Source organism: Anser brachyrhynchus (assembly GCF_964034855.1).
Source record: "Anser brachyrhynchus genome assembly, chromosome: 2".
NCBI classification, from domain to species: Eukaryota; Metazoa; Chordata; class Aves; order Anseriformes; family Anatidae; genus Anser; species Anser brachyrhynchus.
Window position 1 is genome coordinate 161013116 of NC_137695.1, and position 19412 is coordinate 161032527.

The window sequence follows — 19412 nt, forward strand, 5'->3', positions numbered from 1 at the left end:
GGCCCCGTCCCCTGCGGCCCCGCAGCCGCAGGCAGGAGCGCACCCGAGTTATTGCCAAGTTATTGCCACCCGAGTGCACGCCAACGCGGCCCCGAGCTGAGCGGGGCAGCACCTTCGCCAGCCGGGCACCGCGGGCTGGCACAGGGCTGGCACAGGGCTGGCAGCCCCGCACCGTCACCGGGCCGCTAACCCGGGGGAGGCAGCGGAGCTCAGCTCCCCGGAGCCTGAAGGCACGAGGCAGGAGGTTAAGCACGCTACAAAGATCAAGCCCCAGTTTGCACGGCTGCAAATCTGTTAATTCCGCGACTCGTCCCAATTAGCTTGTTTTCGTACCTACCGCACCAGCCAGCGCTCTCCTGAGCAAATACGGACAGCCAGGCGAGCCTGACTCGAAATGTCAACATCTGCGAGCAAATTAAACCGATTCCGCATCCTGCCAGTCTCGGCGCGCCTGCTGCCCAGCCCGGGGCCGCCCAGGTGGGCGAGGACCTGCGGGACGCAGCGCCGGGGCGGCGGGAGCAGGAGCAGCGCCCCGGGGTTTGGTCACTGCGGCCCGTGAATATTTTAAATAGTAAATAGCGGAAGTCGGGGAGAGGCGAACAGCGCGCCGCGAGCGCGCCGTCACGTCGGCTATCGCAGCCATCCCGACAAGCAGCCACGGTCATGTTTCAGCCGTTCAGCTTCCACGTCCGTGGTGCCATTCTATCACGCGTGGCTTCCGTTACCTCCCGGCCCTCTAAGCAGGGGTTACACCGTCAGCGCGAGCATCCGCAGAACAGCACAGGAAGGGGTTTTCATCCTGGTACCACGACGCCGAGCTCCAAACGCACCTCCCGACCCGGATTTGCTCCCATGACGAAGCACTCCTCCTGCTAATACTGTTCCACGTACCAGCGGCACGCAGCGCTGGCAGCAGTGCTGGGGGAGAGCCGCCGCGGCCTTGCCGCGAGGCACCCGGCCTCCCTGCAGCGAGGCCTTCCAAGAGCGTCACCAGAACCCCGAGGCCCCGTCCCCAGCAGCGCTGCGGCCGAGCCAGGCGCCCCCCACGCGCGGCAGCGTGCACGGGCTGCGGACGGGCGCCGAGTGCCAGCGCACGGCTGCGGGGGAAGGAGGCGGCCAGCAGGACGCTGGCGCGAGGCGAGTCAGAGCGGCCGCCCCGGGGATCTGATTTTCAGACAGGCTCGTCTTACTTTTCAAGTTTCTGGGTGAGTTCGACGCGGCACAAATCCTACAGAATTAAGACGGTGAAACCCCAGACTTTACAGGGTTCTGCCTGCCAACGACAGAACGCAGCCAGAGTTTATTACAAGTTCACAGTCTGGGCTCCGTGACCCACGGACGAGCTTCATTACTCCTTCCGAAGACTCACCGGGTGCTCCGCAGGAGGCCCAGCAGACTTCCCGATTCCCCAAGGAGGGCCGGGACGCCGCCGGCCCCACGGAGAGCCACCCGGCCCCACGGAGAGCCACCCGGCCCCAGGACGGCTCCGTCACAGGCAGAGGGACCGAGGGGCCCCCAGCCCTCAGGCCCGGCAGGAGGAACACCCCCCAGGGAATTTCCTTCATCATGCTGTTGGAGGCAGAGCCCAAAAACGTATTTTTAACACCGCACCACTGAACCGCTGTTCTGAGCAGGCACTTCCCTCTGCAATCCCCCCACGCAGGGGGCTGGAGCTACCTGATCCTGAGGGCCCCCTCCAGCCCCAGGCGCCCAGGGCTCCGTGCCTGTAAGCACCACGACCACTCACGCCTCCAGGCTGCCTGCGGGCAGCCAAACACCTCCCTGCGCCCACGCCAGGTGCCCTTCGGCCCCCCGAGCTCCTCCGCTCACTGTTGGCAGCAGCTTGCCTGCACCCCCTGAAAGAGGGAAGGGGGAGGCCTCAGGCAGGCGCGCGGAGGCTTACAGGGAGCAGGCCCTGATCAAATCGTCCGTAAGCGGCAGGATGAGCCGCACAGCGAGGAGCACATCAGCCCCGCGCGGCCGTTACCGACTTCTGCCTCGTTTCTATTATTCCCCCTCCCAAGGCTGCCTGCCTTCCTCCGAGCGGCGTCCCGAATCCCCGCGTGTTAACGGCGCCCAACAGCGTCCTGAGATTCTTTTTCCCCAGTGCACCTCCTGCACCAAAGCCGCTTCCACCCAGCACTCACGAGCGCCCCAAGACCCGACCTTGGTGCAGCGCTGGAGGGACCCCAGGGCCCGGCGCCCGTCCCTGCTCCCGCCAGCCCCCCAGTTCTTTGTGAATCCCCCACATCCTCCACTTGCATGCACGATTTTCCACAGGGCAGAGTACCAAACGCTTTGCAGAAGCACGAGATCTGCCCCAATTCTTTCCTCCAGAAAGGACTGCGTGTGCAGAGGAGAGGTGAAGCAGCACCATCAGTTTCTGTTAATTCCGCGCCATTTCTCACGCCCATCCAGGTACGGCTTTGGCTACGCTCCCCTTCGGGATCGTTTCCGAGGCACCCCAAACGCCGAGGTCAGAGCGGCCGCTGACACCTCTCCCGCCACCAAAAGCCCTCTACCAGCGAGGCTGGGCATCCCCGGGGCGGCCGCGCGTGCCGCGGGAAGGGGGCGAGGGGCTCCCGTTCCAAAGCCCACTCCTCCCCCCCTGCCACGGGACACGAAGCAGCAGCCCCCCGGCCTGGAAGAGCCCCCTGGGGCCAGAACCCACCTGCTCGATGCCCTCGACGGGACGGCGCTGCCCGCGAGGAGGAACGCCGCGGGCCTGCAGGCACAGCTCGTCCCGAGGGACTGCCCGAAGGCGGTGCTGGGGAGAGGCCAGCTGACCTGACCGGGGAGCTCTCCGAGCATGGCGTACAAGAGCCTCCCTCCCGGTCCAGACGGTGCTAAAGCCACCGCATGCTACCGGCTTCTGTCCCTGCCGTCACTGCCCTGGCGCAGGACACCGAGCAGGGCCCCCACAGCCTTCTGAGACGGCAGGAGAGCCCCGACACTCAAACGTCTTTTCCCTGGGCCTGCAGAAGCAGAGGGCGTGCTACAACGCAGGAAGCCGCTTCAGGTTCCCGTGCCCCAGCCCCTGGTGACACCGAGAGCTGAGGCCGAGGGGCCGAGAGCTGCACACCTGGACTGGGGACGGAGCCCGGGTCCCGTCGCGGGGTGCGACCAGGAGAGCTACGGATCCGAGCGCAGCGCCGCGGGACAGGGCTCCTGGAGCGGCCCTGAACACCCCCAGCCCGACACAGTGCTACGGTTCGGGGGCCCAGGCAGGTACCTGCAGGCAGACCCCAGCCCACCAAGCCCCTGCCGACCCCCACAGCGCGGGTGGCAGGCTGGGCACGCCGCGGGCCACGGCTTCTGCACCTGCCAGGAGCAGCTGCTGGCGAACCGGCCGGGATTTTCAACAGGCAATGTTAAACACGTATTATTTCTGCACTCCCCTCCACTTTACGTTGCGTTGAACACACGCCGTTTTGCAGGCAGCTCAGAAAGCACGCAGCAGCCGCGGCCGGCTCCGGTCCCCACGCGCTGCCCACGGCTCAGCGCGCCGCAGCAGCCGGGCCGCTCGCTGCTCTACCGAGGCAGAAGGAAGTTACGCTTCAGAAACGAGATTTTCAGATTTACACGTATTGGGGCTCTCACTTTGTAAGTCTGTAAGGCTGTGAAATAAGCCGGAAAATCCAGGAAGACGCTGACTTCAGAGCAACACACAAGAAGCAGTGTGATGCTATTCCCCGAGTAAACAGACCAGACCAGACCCATCCTGAAATGGGGAGGGCGACGCCGGCAGCGCGAACGCCACGGCGCAGTGAGGCCGCCTGGCTGGCAGGGACAGCGGCAAGCCCACACCTTCGCACAAAAAGCTGAGCGACGTGCCTGAGCCCTGCAGCGCGGCACCACTGACGTCCTCCTGGAAGGAAAGCTGGTCGGCCGCGGCAGAGACTGAAACAAAGGGCACGCCGACGGCGGGAGTGGGTTTGTTAAACCCGACGCTGGGACCCGCGACTGGCAGGGCCTCCCCGCTGCCTGAGTCCCAGAGTAATCCCATCGGTGCAGCCACACAGAGCTCTAAGGCTACAGCTGGCACCAAGCAAACCAAGCGGGCAGCAGCCCGCAGGCTCCACCACGGCGCTCCCCGAGGCTGCAGCAGGACGGGCAACGAGCGGCTCCCCACGGCCCGCCACCACGGGGCTCTGGCCCAGCAGCTCGGACGTCCCGGTGCTGCCGGGGGCTCCGGTGCGTGCGGAGGCAGGAAGGAGGGGGCCACCTCCAGCCGGAGGACCCCACGAAGGCTGAGCCAATGCCCTCGCGAGCGCGGCAGCACCAAGAACTACACGACCGCGGCCACAGGCAGCCGCAGCGTCCACCACAAGGAGAGGAACCGCGAGGCCAAAGGCCCGTGGCGCAGCTTCCCCAGGAGGGGCAGAGGGAGCGACGGCGTGGGCTGCTCCCTGCTCCACCCATGGAACGCGCAGTGCTGGGGCTGCTGGGCACCCTCAATCCCCCCCCGCAGCGTGCCGCTCCCCTTCCAAGCACAGAGCCCCTGCGAGCGACCTGGCCTGGTTCAACCCCCAGCCACCCGGTGTCACCACCACAGGAGCGTCACTCCTGCTGCTGGGGGCCCTGGCACAGAGCCGGGGGCGCCCCACAGCAGCCCCAGCTGCACCAAGCCCCGCCGCGGGCAGCAGCGGAGGAGGAGGCGCCAGCCGGGCTCCAGGCAGCGCCCCCCGAGCAACGCCCACACGCGGCGTGCCACGAGGACGGGGTCAGCAGCGCGGGAAGCTCTGGGCGGACCCCGAGGAGCCTGGCCTGAGCCCAGAGCGGCCGCGCTGAGCAGAGCTGGCAGCGCCAGGCCCTCCTCGCCCCGACTGCTCCTGCCCCAGGCTGCCGGCCCGTCAGCCGTGGCTGGGAGCGGCACCCGGCACGCGCTGCCCCGAGCAGGAACGCCGGCGCGCCGACTGTGAGCAAAACGCCCTGCCCTCGTTCTCCAGGCGGCGTGAGCACTGAAGGGCACGCCTCGCAGCACACAAAAATTCAGCGTCTGCCATTCGGGAGACGCCCTGCCTACACGGCTGGAGGGGGGAGGCCCGCCTGCCAAGGAGAGCACGGGCCGGACCCGCCACACGCCGCACGCTGACGCTCCCGGGAGAACCCCCCGGGGCCCGCGCCGTGTCCAGGCGCAGCTCGGCCGGGCCGCCCGGGCAGCGAGCGAGGCCGCACCGCGAGGCAGCCCCTGCAGCAGCCCCTGCCCAAGGCGCCCGCACGGCACGCGGCGCGCAGGGCGCTGTCCTCGGTGCCAGCAGCGAGAGGCGAGGCCGCGGGGCCGCGGCAGCCCTCCCACGGCTGGCTGGAGGCGCGGGGCTCAGCGCACCCAGCTGCTGCCGGCAGCGGCCCTAGGAGCAGCCCGGCCCCAGGGCGCTTGCGACGGCTGGCGGGGGCGCTCAGCGCGCCGCTGGAACCTCTGCGGCAGCACGCTGTACCCACAGCCCCCCCTCCCCTTCTCCTCGCCCTCAGCGCCTCGCGCAGGCCCTGAGCCCTCGGCCCCCTCTCCCTTTGCGCCCCGAGCACTGGCCCACGCGGGGCCAGGCTGCTGACGGCTCAGTCCCCAGCAGCAGCGGCGGCAGGACGGGCAGGGCAGGCCCTCGAACCGGCTTGGCTGCCGCCGGGGACGCACCGCTCAACCACAGCGTTTCGGCGATCCCCAGGGCACGCCACAAAGCCGCAGCTCCGCGGCCACGCGCTCACCGCTGCAGGAAGCTCACGGGCTCCTCACGCCACGTCTGGAGGCGAGTCGTGTGGCTCTAGGTAAGGAACCCCCTCCTCACTGGGGGGAAGGCACACGCGGGGCCGTTCCGCGCGAGTTCTGCCCAGCGCAAGTTCTCCCCCGCGGCCCCGGCGCGACGCGGAGAACCCTGCCCCAGCCCAGGGGCCGAGTGAGCCAGTGCCCGAGGCACGGCGCCCCGCGACGGCCCCAACGAGCCCGACTTCCCAGCAGCCGGCCTCTGCTGTCACCGGGACGCCGTGCCACGTGCGAGCGCGGTGGGGCCTGGAGAAGCCGAGCTCCAGCGCCCGGGACAAAGGCCGAGCCTGCAGGTGCCGCAAAACCTCGCGGGCACACAGCCGCGGGCGGGCGCTCTGCGGGCGAGGCGCCCCCAGCAGCTCAGGGTGGGCAGCACCAGAGGGAGGCGCCGAACAGCCGAGGGCATCGCCGAGCCACCCGCGTGGCACAGGGCCCCCGAGGTCCCCGAGCCCAAGCCAACCGCCCAGCCCTGACCGCGTCCCTCGGGGCCGCGTCCGCACGTCCCAGACACCTGCAGGGCCGGGGCCGGGGCTGCGACCTCCCCCCGCAGCCCGTCCCGAGCCACATCCCTCCCCTGGAGCACGGCGCTGCCGGGAGCAAGGCCACAGCTGCCGCTCAGCACCAGGCCTCGCTCAGCACCAGGCCTCGCTCCAGCAGCCACCGGGGAGCCCGGAGGAGCCAGGTTCAGCCCCAGGCTGTGCAAGGGTTTGGGGCACAGCCGCGCCCACACCTTTACTCCCACCCCACCGTCCAACTACTGTTTTGACGCCACGAGGCCTGCCAGGCAGCCGGCTCTCCTTACTTTCGCCAACAACCGTTAGTCACGGCCGATTCGCACCCGTGGGCTCCTCGGGGCTTTCCCTTCTCCCAGTGCTTCGCCGGGCGAGGGGAGCGCCGTGCCTCCCGACAGCGGTTTTACTTTGCCGTGTGACAGCCCCAGCCCGAGGAGCTCGGGCACCTCCGCCCCCGCGCCTGGCTCTAGCGCCACGCTGCCGCCCCTGGGGACCGCGCCGTGTCCCGCGCGTGGCGATGGAGCCGAGGCACACGCGCAGAAGGAAGCGTAAAAGGGTTTGGCAGCAGGAGTCCCCTGACCGAATTCTTAAGAAATTGTGGAGGGGCACAAACACGGTACGGGGCCTGGAGCACCTCCCCCGGGAGGAGAGGCTGCGAGACCTGGGGCTGCTCAGCCTGGAGAAGAGAAGGCTGAGGGGGGATCTCACCGATGTCTGTAAATACCTGAGCTGTGGGAGACAGAGGGACATGGCCAACCTCTTCTCAGTGCTCTGTGGGGACAGGACAAGGGGCAACGGCCACAAAATGGAGCACAGGAAGCTCCTCACCAACATGAGAAAGAACTTCTTCACGGTGAGGGTGACGGAGCTGCCCAGGGAGGCTGTGCACTCTCCTTCTCTGGAGATATTCAAGGCCCGTCTGGACGCCTGCCTGGGCAGCCTGCTCTAAGGAACCTGCTTTGGCAGGGGGGTTGGACCCGATGGTCTCTGGAGGTCCCTTCCAACCCCTACAATTCTGTGATTCTCTGATTTTTATTTAAGGAACGTCTCAATGGCAAGAGAAAGCACAGCCAGTGAAAAATACATCGCAAATGGGGAAAACCGAGCCAAAGGAGGAAGTGCTGCCCGCACAGAGGGACTTCACGCCAGCTCCTCACCGCCCCTCACAGCTGGAAGCGAAAGCACGCAGCGCCGCGAGCCGTACCCCCCAAATCCCCCTGGGCTGGGCCTGCAGCCCAGCAGCCAGCACAGGGCACGCCGTTATCTCCGCTTCGCAGGTCAAGCCGGGAGCTCCCAGCTTGTTCTGATAGGGGGCTCGGGAGCTTCCTCCGCAGCAAAGGCGCTGGGCAGGAGGTGGACCCGAGGGGCACGGGGACCTACAGAAGGCTGGGCTGAGCCAGGCACTCCCAGGACCACGGGCGGGTCCAGCAGGGTCAGGCATCTCCTCCTCAGAGACCCCCAAACCCACCTGGACGCGGGGCTGGGCACCAGAGGAGCCCCCGGCCTCAGCCCCTCCGGGACCCCACGGAGCTCTGAGTGCCCCTGCACCATCTCCACGAACAAATTCCCTACAAATCCCTGCGGTACGCACAAAGGGACGGGCTGCAGGCGGCGCAGAAGCCCGAGGGGCTGAGGTTTCCGAGGCCAGAGGCCCTGAGCACCCGGTGCCGAATCGTTTCTCCGGGCTCCCTGCTCAGAGCCGGGCTCAGGAAGCGCGGAGCAGCCCCGGGGCTGTGAGCGGTGGCTGCGAGCGGGGCTGCCCCCTGCCCACCCCCCTGCCGGGGCTCGGGGCACCTCCCGGTTCCCCCGAGGTTCAGCACGCCCCTGCGGGCGACCGTCCTTGAACCTGAAGTCAGGGGGAAACCCAACGCAGCCACAGCCGTCGCCACCTCCTACAAATCCGCGCTTTGTTCTGCCCGCCCTGCTCACGGGGGTTGGTCTGAATTTGCGTTACAAACGCAAATTTGGAAGAAAATAATTCAGGCGTTGAAGAGCTCTGAAAAATGGCTGGGTTTTTTTTTGGTTTTAAAGCCTAACGCCCCGCCAAAGCAACCCTCCCCCTGTAGGTCAGGCTGGACCACCTACCCCTGGGAAATCCCTGACAGTTGCTGCGATCTTTGCGTGTACGGGATAAAACACAAGCCAGACCTGGCGCTTCCCCCGCTGACTGCCCGGCGGCCACAGACCCCCCTCCTCCCGGCTCCTGGATTTCAGGGAACGTTCGCAGGCCCCGCATCCGAACTCTTTACGAGCACACCGGTACCGCAGTGCCCCTGCGCGCTCCTAGAGCCGTACGCCAGGGCCTCGCACGCGGCCAGCACCGTGCCGGAGACGCCTAGCGCTGGGGAGCCGCACGAGGGGAGGCGGCGTGGGCCGGGCAGGGAAATGCCCCCAGGGACCGACCGCGCTGGGCAGGGAGCCCTGCGGTGGGGCTGGCTGCGCAGGAAGCCCGCGCGCGCTTCTGGCAAAAGGAGCCGCTGCCGAGGATATCCAGCGGCTATCCGACGTGCTCCGCTCCCCTCCGCTGCCCGACGGCACCGGCAGAGCCACCGGCCCGAGCACGGCCGCAGAGTGCCCCCCCCACACCTTGCTGCCGGCCTCGTGCCGCGGGGCTGCTGAACCCCGGCTGCTCTCCGTGCCTGCGTCACCTCGCCGCGTCTGAGCCGGGGCGAGCCCGGGGCTCCCCCACGCTGGGCTCACCGTGCCTGGCCCCGAGGACTCCCCCACGCTGTCAGAGCCGGGCCGGGGGCCTACCGGCTGCGGGCGCGAGCCCTCCGCACGCCCAAGCCCAGCAAATTCTGAAGTCGGGCTTCGGGCTGGGGCAGGACGCTGTGTCCCGCGGCTTCCTCCCCGCTCTCCCTGTCAGGAACTTCCCTGAGGCTCCTGCCCTCCCGCTGCCCAAGCGCAGAGCACGGAGCTGGCAGCACCGAGCCCACCTCCCCTCCCGGTCCCAGCGCAGCCCCTGGCCCTCCCCAGGCCTTCCTCGTGCCCCCAGGGCGCAGCACGCGCAGCGCCAGCGTGGGGCAGGAGGAACAGGAGGGCCACAGCCTTCCCCAGCAGGCAGGAGGTCGCGCCCCCTCCTCTCCCGATGCCTCCCCCATTCGCCTTTCATAGGATCACGGAATGGTTCAGGTTGGAAGGGACCTCACAGACCAGCTAGTTCCAGTCCCTGCCCTGGGCAGGGCCCCCAGCCCCACCCAGCCCGGCCTTGGGCACTGCCAGGGATGGGGCACCCCCAGCTCCTCGGGGAGCCTGGGCCTCGGCCTCAGCACCCTCTGAGTAAAGAATTTCCCCCTCATCTCTAGTTTAAAGCCATCCCCCCTCATCCTACCACCACCCCCCGACCAGCAGCCCCTCCCCAGCTGCCCCGCAGCCCCTTCAGGCCCTGACAGGGCACTGTGAGCTCTCCCCGGGGCCTTCCCTCCCCCAGGCTGAGCACCCCCAGCTCCCGCAGCAGAGGCGCCCCAGCCCCCCATCACCTGCATGGGCAGGGCCTGGAGCCCTTCCCCAGGGACCCGAGGGCCGCAGGGCAGCCACGACAAGCGGGGCAGGGCAGGGGGGGACGCTCGCCCCCAGCCCCGCCATCCAAGGGGCGCCACCGTGTGGGGCCCCGCTGCTCTGGGGGCCCACCGCTGCCAAGGGGAGGCTCCCTCCCACCGGCCTCCTCCAGGGGATTGAGCTCGGCGGGGCCGAAGCCCCCAGCAGCACGGTTTGCTTTCAGCGCGGTCACAGCAGCGCAGCGCGTGGCAGACACCGAGGAGCGGCCCTGCCCCGCCGCCGGCACTGACACTCGCCAGAGCCCGCCAGGCGCTGCTCCGCAGGAGCAGAACCGACACCGGTTTCCTGCCAGCTCTGCTCCCAGGCGCAGCTCTCCGGGGATCCAAACGGGCTCGGAGCTGCCTGAGGGAACGGGAGAGCCTCGGGCAATCCAGCCAGGCGAGAAGCCGCACCAACGTGCCAAAGCGGCAGCCGGGGCACTGCCACCAAAGCGGGCGCAGCTTCCTTCCGCGGCACCGCTGGCTCTGCGCTCCCTCTGGACGAACGGGACAAGCGCTGGGGCTGGCGGGAGCAGCCAGCGCTAACCCAGGGGCTGCCCACCAGGCCAGGTTTGCAGATCGCTTCCCTTTTAACCTCGCTGCCGCTAACCGAGCTGCGGCCGCCCCGTCTTTCCGTGAGGAACACCGGCGGGTTCCCACCAGGAAGGCGTTTTGATCCCAAACCCCTCGGGAGCCGCCTCCGCGAGCAGGGCGCAGGCAGGGAGCGCGGCTGCCTCTGAAGCAAAGGAACTCGGGGCGGGGGCGGCGGCCGGGGCAGGGCAGGAGCCGAGGGCGAGGGCAAGGGCGAGCTGCTCCGGGTCGGTGCCGGCCCCCGGGGAGGGAGCGGAGCCGCCGGCACTGCCTGCGGGGCGAGAGGAGATCCACAGCGAGAGGGGCCGGAGCACAGCGCGCTGACAAACCGCAGACAAAATCTGAAGACCCCAGCTTAAAGAAGCCGAGTCAGAAGGCTGTACACATACACGCTGTGTTGTCTTACCTCCTCTGAGGCTTACTTTTCTCTTTTCTTCACAGATTTCTCCTCACGGACACACAACTTGTGCCCTTCCTTATGGAAAGGGCTTCAGGACCCACACTGCTGAGCCCCAAAGCCCAACTGGAAGTTCACACGCACACACTGCGCAGTTTTACCTCCTCTGAGGCTTATTTCACTGCTTTTTTCACAGATTTCCCCTCACACACACCTAATTTGCACCTTTCCTCACTGAAATCACCTCAGGATCCACGCTCCTGAGCCCCCAAAGGCTACCTAGAAGTTGACACACACACACACACTGTGCAGTTTTACCTCCTCTGATGTTTATTTTCCTACTTTCTTCACGGATTTTTCCTCGCACGCACCCAATTTGTGCCCTTCCTTACAGAAATCCCTTCAGGGTCCACACTGCTGAGCCCCAAAGCCCAACCAGAAGTTCCTACACTCACACTCTGCGCAGTTCTACCCCCTCTAACACTTGTTTTCCTATTTTCTTCACCGATTTCTCCTCACACGGACCCAATTTGCCCCTTTCCTTACAGAAATCCCTTCAGGACCCACACTGCAGAGCCCCCAAAGCCCAACTGGAGGTTCACACACACCCACACTCCGCAGTTTTACCTCCTCTGATGTTTATTTTCCTGCATTCTTCATGGATTTCTCCTCACATACATCCAATTTTTGCCTTTCCTTACTGAAAGCACTTCAAGACCCATACTCCTGAGCCCCCAAAGCCCAACTAGAGGTTCACACACACACACACTCTGCAGTTTTACCTCCTCTGATGTTCATTTTCCTGCATTCTTCATGGATTTCTGCCTTTCCTTACTAAAAGCACTTCAGGACCCACACTCCCGAGCCCCTGAAGCCCTACCAGAAGTCCATACGCACACACGCTCCGTGCAGTTTTACCTCCTCTGACATCTATTTTCCCATTTTTTCCACAGATTTCTCCTCACACCCCCCCAGTTTGTGCTTTCCCTCACAGAAACCCCTTCAGGACCCGCACTCTCGAGCCCTAAAGCCCACCTACAAGCTCACACGCTCTGAACTTTTACCCCTCCGGCGTTTATTTTCCTATTTCCCTCACAGATTTCCCCTCGCACCCCCCCAATTTGTGCCCAGCCCCGCTCCGCGCGCTTTTACCCCCCTCTGACGTTCATTTTCCCGTTTTCTTCCCGAATCCCCCCTCACGCCCGCCCCGTTTGCGCCTTTCCTCGCAGGAATCCCCTCAGGACCCGCGCTCCCGAGCCCCTGACGCCACCGGTCATTACGGGCTAACAGCAATTAAACCCCGGCAATTAACCGCGGGCGAGCAAAAGGGAGGTTAAAAAAGTGGAAAGAACGTTTTTTTTTTTTCCGGTAAAACGCCCGGGCCTCGGCCGCGGGGTCGGCTCCCGGCAGCGGGCGTTCGCCCGCTGCCGGGACCCGAGCCCCGCGGCCTCGGCCGGTGCTCACCGGGCTCCAGCAGATGAGCGGGTCGGTGTCGGGGTCCTCCACCAGCGTCCACAGCTTGGTGAGGAAGGCGGGCACGTTGCTGCCGCCGCCGCCGCCGCCGCCGGGCCCGGCGCCCACCGCCGCCGCCGCGCCGGGGCCCTCCATGGCCGCTGCGCCCTCGGGGCCCGGCCTCGAGGGGCTCAGAGCCGCCGCCGCCCGCCGCCGCCGCGGGGCCCGGCCGCCGCCTGCGCAGCGCCGCCCGCGGGGCCCTGCATGGCCGCCGCCATCTTGGGACGCCGCCGGGACGAGCCCCCCGCGCGGGGAGCCCGCGCGCATGCGCGGCACCGCCCCGCCCCCGCCCCGCGGGGCACGCCCCCGCCCCGCCGCCCGCCACGGCGAGGCGGGGGGAGGAGCTGCGCATGCGCGCCCGCCGCCCGCCGCCCCGCCCACGGCGTTTCTCCGCCAGGCCCCCGCCCTCCGGCGCGGACTGCGCATGCGCTCTGCCACCGCCTCCCCGCCAGGCTCTCCGCGCGCATGCGCGGCGCGCAGGGCTCGGGAGGCGGCCGCTGATCGCGGCGCATGCGCGTGTGGCCGCGCGCCCTCTGCCCTCTGACCCCGCAGCTGCCGGGCACGCGCCGCGCGGCCTCCCCGGTACCCCCCCATCTCCGGTACCCTCCCTCCGGTACCCTCCCTCCGGTACCCCCCCGGAGGCGGGGCCGGCCCCGGAAGGCGGAAGGAGGCGGCTGGGGGCGGGGCCGTGACCTCTGACCCCGGCGCACGAGGAGCGCGGCGGCGGCGCACGCGGCACCGGCATGGCGGAGGTGAGGCGGGGGTTACCGGGTTACCATGGTTACCGGGGGGGTTACCGGGGGGTTACCATGGTTACCGGGGGGTTACCGGGGGTTGCTATGGTTACCGGGGGTTACCATGGTTACCGGGGGTTGCTATGGTTACCGGGGGTCCCGGGGTGCCGCGGGGCCGGTGCGCGGGGCCCGGCGCTGACCCCCCCCCGTTTCCCTCTCCCCGCAGCCCCGGGAGGCGCCGAGCCGCGGAGCGGAGGAGCCGGAGCCTGCGGACAGCGAGGGCTGGGGGCGGGAGGGGAGCGGCAGCGAGAGCTGGGGGGAGAGCGAGCGGGAGGAGGAGGAGAGCAGTGAGGAAGAGGATGAGGAAGAGGACGAGGAGGAAGACGACGAGGAGGAAGATGAGGAGGACGAGGACGAGGACGAGCCCGGCAGCACCACAGCCCCTGCGGCGCGGGTGAGGAGCGGGGCTGGGGCCGGGGCAGCGGTGGGGGAGGGCTGCGGGCCCGAGCTGGGCCTGACCGAGGGTGGGGAAGGGACTGGAGTGGACGGGGGGGGGGGAGGAGGAGGAGGAGGAGGAAGAAGAGGAGGAGGAGGAGGAAGCCCCCTTGGCCTCATGCCGCGCTGCCCCAGCACCCGCAGTGCACGTGAGGAGGAGGACAGACAGACGGACGGACAGACAGACGGACAGACGGACAGGCAGGTGCCTGGGGGCCCCTGGGCCCGGTGCCGCTGCCCCTGGCTCGTAGCCTGCGGGGCAGGAGCCGGGGCAGGGCCCAGGCACGGAGAGGAGCCGGGGGTGGGGGCCGGGTGGTGGAGCCTCTGAACGCGCTGGGTCCCAAGGGGGCCTCGGAGCCCCCCCAGGTCCTGCCCCTCGGGGCTGCTTCGCGTCTGTCCGTCCAACTGTCCGTCCGTCCGTTCTCAGCCAGGGTTTGGGTTTGGGGTTGGCAGGACCCTGCCCGTGGCCCTGCGGGGCTGCGGGAGGCTCCCAGCGGGGCCGTTGCCCTGCTGTCACACCGCGGGCCATGCGGTGCAGCCGGGTTGGCAGGGGGACATCGAGCCACGAAGGGGGACATTGAGCCACGAAGCGAGCGCGGGGCCCGATGTCCCGCTGCGGGCTCACGGCGCTGGGCGCCCTGGCCCTGTCCGCAGTCGCTCAGGGGCAGCCCCTGCACTGCTGAGCCGCTGCTGCGCTCCCTGCCTGGGAGCAGGAGAAACCCCCCTGGCTCTTGGCGTTTCTGGAGCCTGTGTCACCGGCGCTTCTCCCACAGACACCTTCGTTATTTTCTGATTGCCCTGAAGGCACGCTCTCATTCAGTTCCAGAAGAGGCAGGAGCAAAGATTGGTGAAAAATGCACGGCAGAATTTGTCGTAACGTGCAGGTCCCCGATCCTGCTGCGCCCTGCGTTGTTCCTAGGACCAGCAAGCGCCCCGTTGTCATCCCGGCTCTCCGGTGTCTGTCTGTCTGTTTGTCCGGGCGATGCGTAGAGGCGTTACCGGGGCCTGGAGTGGGAGCAGGAGCTCTCGTGACCTCTGCAGGGATTTCACAGCAGGGCCTCGGGCTGTGGCTTCAGTGCTCAGCACCAGTCCCCTTTGGGCTGTCCCCATCGCAGCTCCTTGTCCCCGTCCCCGTGCCACCTCCGGCAGCTGCTGGGGACGCACGGCCCACCCGGCCCCGCCGCGGCTCGGCTCCGTTGTGCTGCCTGCCTTGTCAGAGCAGGCGGCTCCCTAAACCGCGCGAGTTTTGTGGCTCGTGGCGCTCGTTCTGCTCGGTGCTGGCTCCCAGCTGGACGTGGGCGCCCTCGCGCCCTGCGAGGAGAGCTTTGGGTCGCACGCGGGCGGTTCGGAGCAGGGGCGGTGGAGGTGCAGCTGCCGGCCACCCGGGTTTCCCCCCGCGGCAGCGCCCGGAGGGGTTTGGCACAGGGAAGGACCTCGAGGGCGCCGGCCGTGTGCTCACCTCCTGTGTGTGCCGGGACACCGGGGGCGCCCCGCGCAGGGCGTCGCTGCTCCAGGCGGGGGTACCGGGCACTCGGCCCCTCCAGAGCCCGTCCTGCTCAGGGGCCCTGCAGGGGGGCACAGCGACGGCCCCCGCCTCCATCCTGCCGCCTGCACCCCCTGCAGCTGGGCTTCCCTCTGCTTTAAAGCCCCCGAATAACGCCCCAAGGGAGCGGCTCGCAGGCGGCTGCGTTGTGGCCGTGGAAGCTTCTGCACTTCAGCCAGCTCTCCGGAGAGACCCGAGCATTTCGGGAGCTAGGCGCGGTTTAGGGTTGTACGTTGCTTGGGACCCAGGAGAGCAGAGGTGAGTTTCCAGGCAGGAGCCTCCCAGCAGCAGGGCTCCTTCGAAGCCTCCTCGAGTCCTTCCCTGGCTGCTGCTCTGTGCTCAGACCTGCGCCAGCTGCTGCGCGGCTGGGAGGAGAGCATGTGCGTAAAGACGTGCACATGGCACGGGCTGGGCACCGGGCGCCTCAGTCCTGGCGGCCGCTGGCTGGCACAGCTCAGTGGGCTCTGCTCGGGGCTGGACTCAGCTGGCTGTGGGGGGGGGGGCTCAGCGACACCTCCTGCTCCCCCGGCCGTTGGCACGGTGCTCTGTGCGGGCTGGGGGGCTGCAGACCCCGCGGGGCTGAGGGAGGGCACGTGGATGCAGTGCCAGTGGTCGCTGTGCGCGGGTGGAGCGCAGGATCCCGGAGCGGCCGAGGCCGGGGGCTCCTCAGGTCCGCCCGGTTCCCCCCCCCTGCCCCACCAGGGCCCCCAGCTGGTCCCAGCCCCACGTCCGGACGGGTTCGGGGACCTCCAGGGAGGAGGCTCCACAGCCCCAGTGCTGTTTGGATTTTGGTTAGCTCGCTGCGCTCTGAAGGGGCGTGCTCGGTGGCACGGCCAGAGCTGCGGGCGAGCCGAAGTCTTCAGGTGGCACCGAACAAGGCCCTCCCCTGGCAGCGCGGCAGCGGCGGATTCCTCCTCACAGGGGCGGAGAAGGAAAGCGCTGCGGGAAGGAGTGTGGGCTCTGGGTGCTCGGACACGGAGCCCTTCCTTGGGCTGCCGCTGAGGGTCTCCTCCCAGCCGCCTTCCCCACCGGGGAGCGGGGACGCTGCTGCGCCCCTCAGGTGCTGGGGGAGGCGGGGGGGGCTCAGCCCCGGGAGCTGGCTCCTCGCAGGCAGCCTCCCCCTGCGCCCCGGGGCGGGTGGCGCTCGCCCCGAAGGCTTGCCGTCAGCAGGCCGGCGCGGTGCTTCGGTGCTCGGGGCGCTGCTGGGGGCGGGTTTGTAGGCCGGGAACAGGCACCCGACCAGCGGCGCTGCCCGGAGGCCTGACTCCTCTGCCTTTGCTGAGTTTGTTCTCAGAACTCTGGTTGGTTTTTAGCCCCAAGCTTCAAACCTGTTGGCGATGACACACATCTCCCTGCAGCACGGCCCCGCGCCGTTGGGGACCGGTGTGAGTGCCCCAAGCAGCTGCCGGCCGTAACGCGGCGCTGCCCTTACGAGGTGTGGCGGGGACAGCCCCCGGCTCCTCCTGCGCCTCGCAGTCGGGAGATGAGGCACAAATACAGCGGGGATCCCCTGGCAGCTCCTCTGGAGCTGGGCGGTCGCACTTGGCTCCATCACCAGCCCCGTGCCGTCCCTCTGGTGCCGCCCGCGAGCCTGGCAGCACTCTCCTGGCCCGGCAGCGTGAGGACCGCCCGCCTGCAGCAGAGCTCGCCCCAGGCCTCGTTCTCACAGCCCCGTGCTTTGCTGCGTGCAGTGGTCCTGGCTCTGACGGCTGCCCTGTCCCCGTCCTTCAAAACTGCAGATGTCGGTCCCACGGGAGCCGCTGCAGAGCGGGTTTAAACCCGGGACCTCCCCGGGGATGCCCGGTTGCTGCAGCCCCCTCGTGCCTTGCCTGCGGTGCCCCAGGAGCCTCCTGTTGGGTTCCCAGCCTGGTGCTGAGCGGCTCCGTTCCGCAGGCACGGCCACGGCGTGCCGCCTGCACCGGGCTCCGGAGCGTCTGTGGGGCTTGCGCCTGTCCCGGGTCTCTTCCAGCGAGTGAAGTGAGCTCGGGGAGGATTCCCCAGGCTGCGTCCTCCAGGGGCTGCAGGACCGCGCATGGGAGAGCAGCACGGGCGAGCAGAACGCTTACGGACCGATGGGAGGGGACGCGTGCGGACGGGAGAAGGGGAAAGGAGGCAGGCGGGTGTTGCTCGGTGCTGCTGGGAGGGCAGACAGCGAGGAGCCCCCCTCGTCAGGCTGCCGCGGGGCTCAGCATCGTGGCCCGCGGTGAGGCTGTCCGGGGCTCCGGGAGGAGCTGGCTGCAGGCACCGAGGCCGCTGCCAGCGTCACAGAACAGAATCGTGGAATCGTTTGGGTTGGCAAAGACCTCCGAGACCATCGGGCCCGGCTGGAAGCAGGCAGGAGGTCAGTGCCAGCCCCAGGTGCTGCAGCTGTGGCACAGATGCACCTCTTGGCGAGCAGGTCGTGACGGCTCGTCTGTTTTCCCAATGCTCCCCCCCTGCACGAGGAGCAGACGCTGGTTCTGACCCTTAATAGCTCTGGATCCAGGCAGCTGAGGAATCCTCGGTTCCGTCTCAGCTCAGGGAGGCGCGAGCAGTGGCTCTGCATCGGGTGGGACCCTTCGGGTCCAGGGCGTTGCTGCTCTCCCCATGTTTGGGTGTGCTCCTGCGGGAGCTTTGTGTTTTTGTCATGCCGCTGCTGTGTTTGAGCAGACAGGAGAAGCGAAGGGAAGGCTGGAGGCTCTGCAGACGACGCCCACAACGTTTGGGTCCTGCTGGCCCCTGTGCAGAACCCCCCGAGCAGGGGGGATGTTGGGTGCTGAGGGCCCTCTCCGGAGCTGGGCTCCTCCTCGCGATCCCAGGGGCGAGCTGCTGCTCCCCGCAGGAGGACGCGTTCAGGGAGCTGCGGTGCCACACGTGTTGTCTGCGGGGCTTTAAAACCCCACGGGGTACCGAGGGCAGCCTCGCTGCTGAGGACCGAGCAGAGCAGGACACCGAGCCGCGTGCCGGCACAGCGTTAATCCAGCACGAGCCGCGTGGTGCCAAGCAGAGCCGTGCGGGGCCCCGGGGCACGAGGGGCCGCTGCCTGTCAGCGGGCTGCGAGCCCCGCGCTCGGTGCCTCCCTCGCTCGCAGGGCTGTGTAAATATTAGGCTGTCCTTGTCGGGTTAGATTTCCTCCTAATGGCTTCCAGCGTCGTGACAAGCCGGGCTTTCTTCCTTGGCAGCCCCTGCGCTGCCCGGCTCCGCTCCCGGCACCCTGGGGACAGGCCCCGGCGGCTGAAGGCTGGGCTGAGGTGGGGGCGTGCTGCTTTCCTAACCCGGGCAGCCCCTCCGGCACCGGTTCCCTAGCCCTGCGTTGCTGCTTCTGCTCTTCCCGGGTTAATTTGTGCTCGTAGCAGCCACGCCGGCCCAAAGCAGCCAGCAAATTCCTTCGTGGCGGCCCCGTTTCTGCCGAGCCTCCTTGCCTCTTGTCCCCTGGGATGCGCCGCCAGCAGTCGCGGAGGGGAAGGAGACGGCTGCCGGTGCTGGCAGCAGCTCGTGGCAGCACGGCGAGCGCCGCTGCGTGGCACGTGGTGCCCGCGGTGCCTTGCCACCGCGCCGCGGCAGTGGGGTCTCGGGGTCCCCAGTGCCGGCGTTTCCGGGAGTGAGACGCTCGTCGCTCACCGGGCTTCGTCTGGCTGCGGTGTTAGCGGCTCTGCCAGCCCCGTGAAACGGAACGAATCGATGGTTGCCCGCAGGGTGAGAACTTTCAGGGCGAGTCCTTGCCCTGGCAGCCACCTCCCCCCCAGCCCCGGCCCCCGCAGGAGTACGGCTGGCGGCGACGCAGCGGTCGGAGCGATGGCAGGGCAGTGCTGCAGGGCAGGGCGCGCGGAGCCGGGCGACGGGAGGAGGCCAGCAGCAGCCTCTGAAGCCTCCCAGGTTCTGCCTCCCCGTTTTAGAGGGGTACAAGACAGCATCTGCTCCACCAAAGGCTTCGAGACGTGAGAGGTCCCCTGGGCTCCGGCCGCCAGCAGGACCTGCTGGCAGTGCCTGCCCCGCGCCCTTGGTGCCTCCCGCGGGGAACTTCTGCCCGGCTTCCTCCTGGGCGCCAGCAGTGACATCTCCCAGAGGCTGCAGCTCTGTGCTGTGGCCCCAGCACGGGCTGGGCTGCCCTGTCCTGGTCCTCCGAGGCTGGCCCCGGCACAAACCCTGGCACGAGTCCTCCGAGGCTGGTCCCGGCACGAACCATGTCCTTGCTCTTCTTCTGAAAGTGCTGATTTGGATCCCCTCACATCTGAGCTCAAACCGGAGGCGTACCCGTGTTCACCTGCAGGGCGCTGCGACGGCGTGCGGGTCCCCTTTGTCCCCTGCAAGAGGTTGCTGGAGAATGGAAACCCCTGAAGGCACAAGGGCTGGTA

At 68.2% G+C, this 19412-nt stretch overlaps 2 protein-coding genes across 2 annotated transcripts in view; one reads left to right on the forward strand and one right to left on the reverse strand.

Moving 5' to 3' along the window:
• HSF1 (heat shock transcription factor 1) overlaps positions 1–12507 on the reverse strand; it is a 54518-nt gene extending 42011 nt beyond the window's left edge. The window contains exon 1 of the mRNA XM_080582293.1: positions 12259–12507. Within this exon, the coding sequence (XP_080438419.1) occupies positions 12259–12402 (144 nt within the window). The 5' untranslated portion in view covers positions 12403–12507. The remainder of the gene's footprint in view (positions 1–12258) is intronic.
• Positions 12508–12917: 410 nt separating this feature from the next.
• BOP1 (BOP1 ribosomal biogenesis factor) overlaps positions 12918–19412 on the forward strand; it is a 53618-nt gene continuing 47123 nt past the window's right edge. The window contains exons 1-2 of the mRNA XM_080582290.1: positions 12918–13058; positions 13267–13494. Of these exons, the coding sequence (XP_080438416.1) occupies positions 13050–13058; positions 13267–13494 (237 nt within the window). The 5' untranslated portion in view covers positions 12918–13049. The remainder of the gene's footprint in view (positions 13059–13266; positions 13495–19412) is intronic.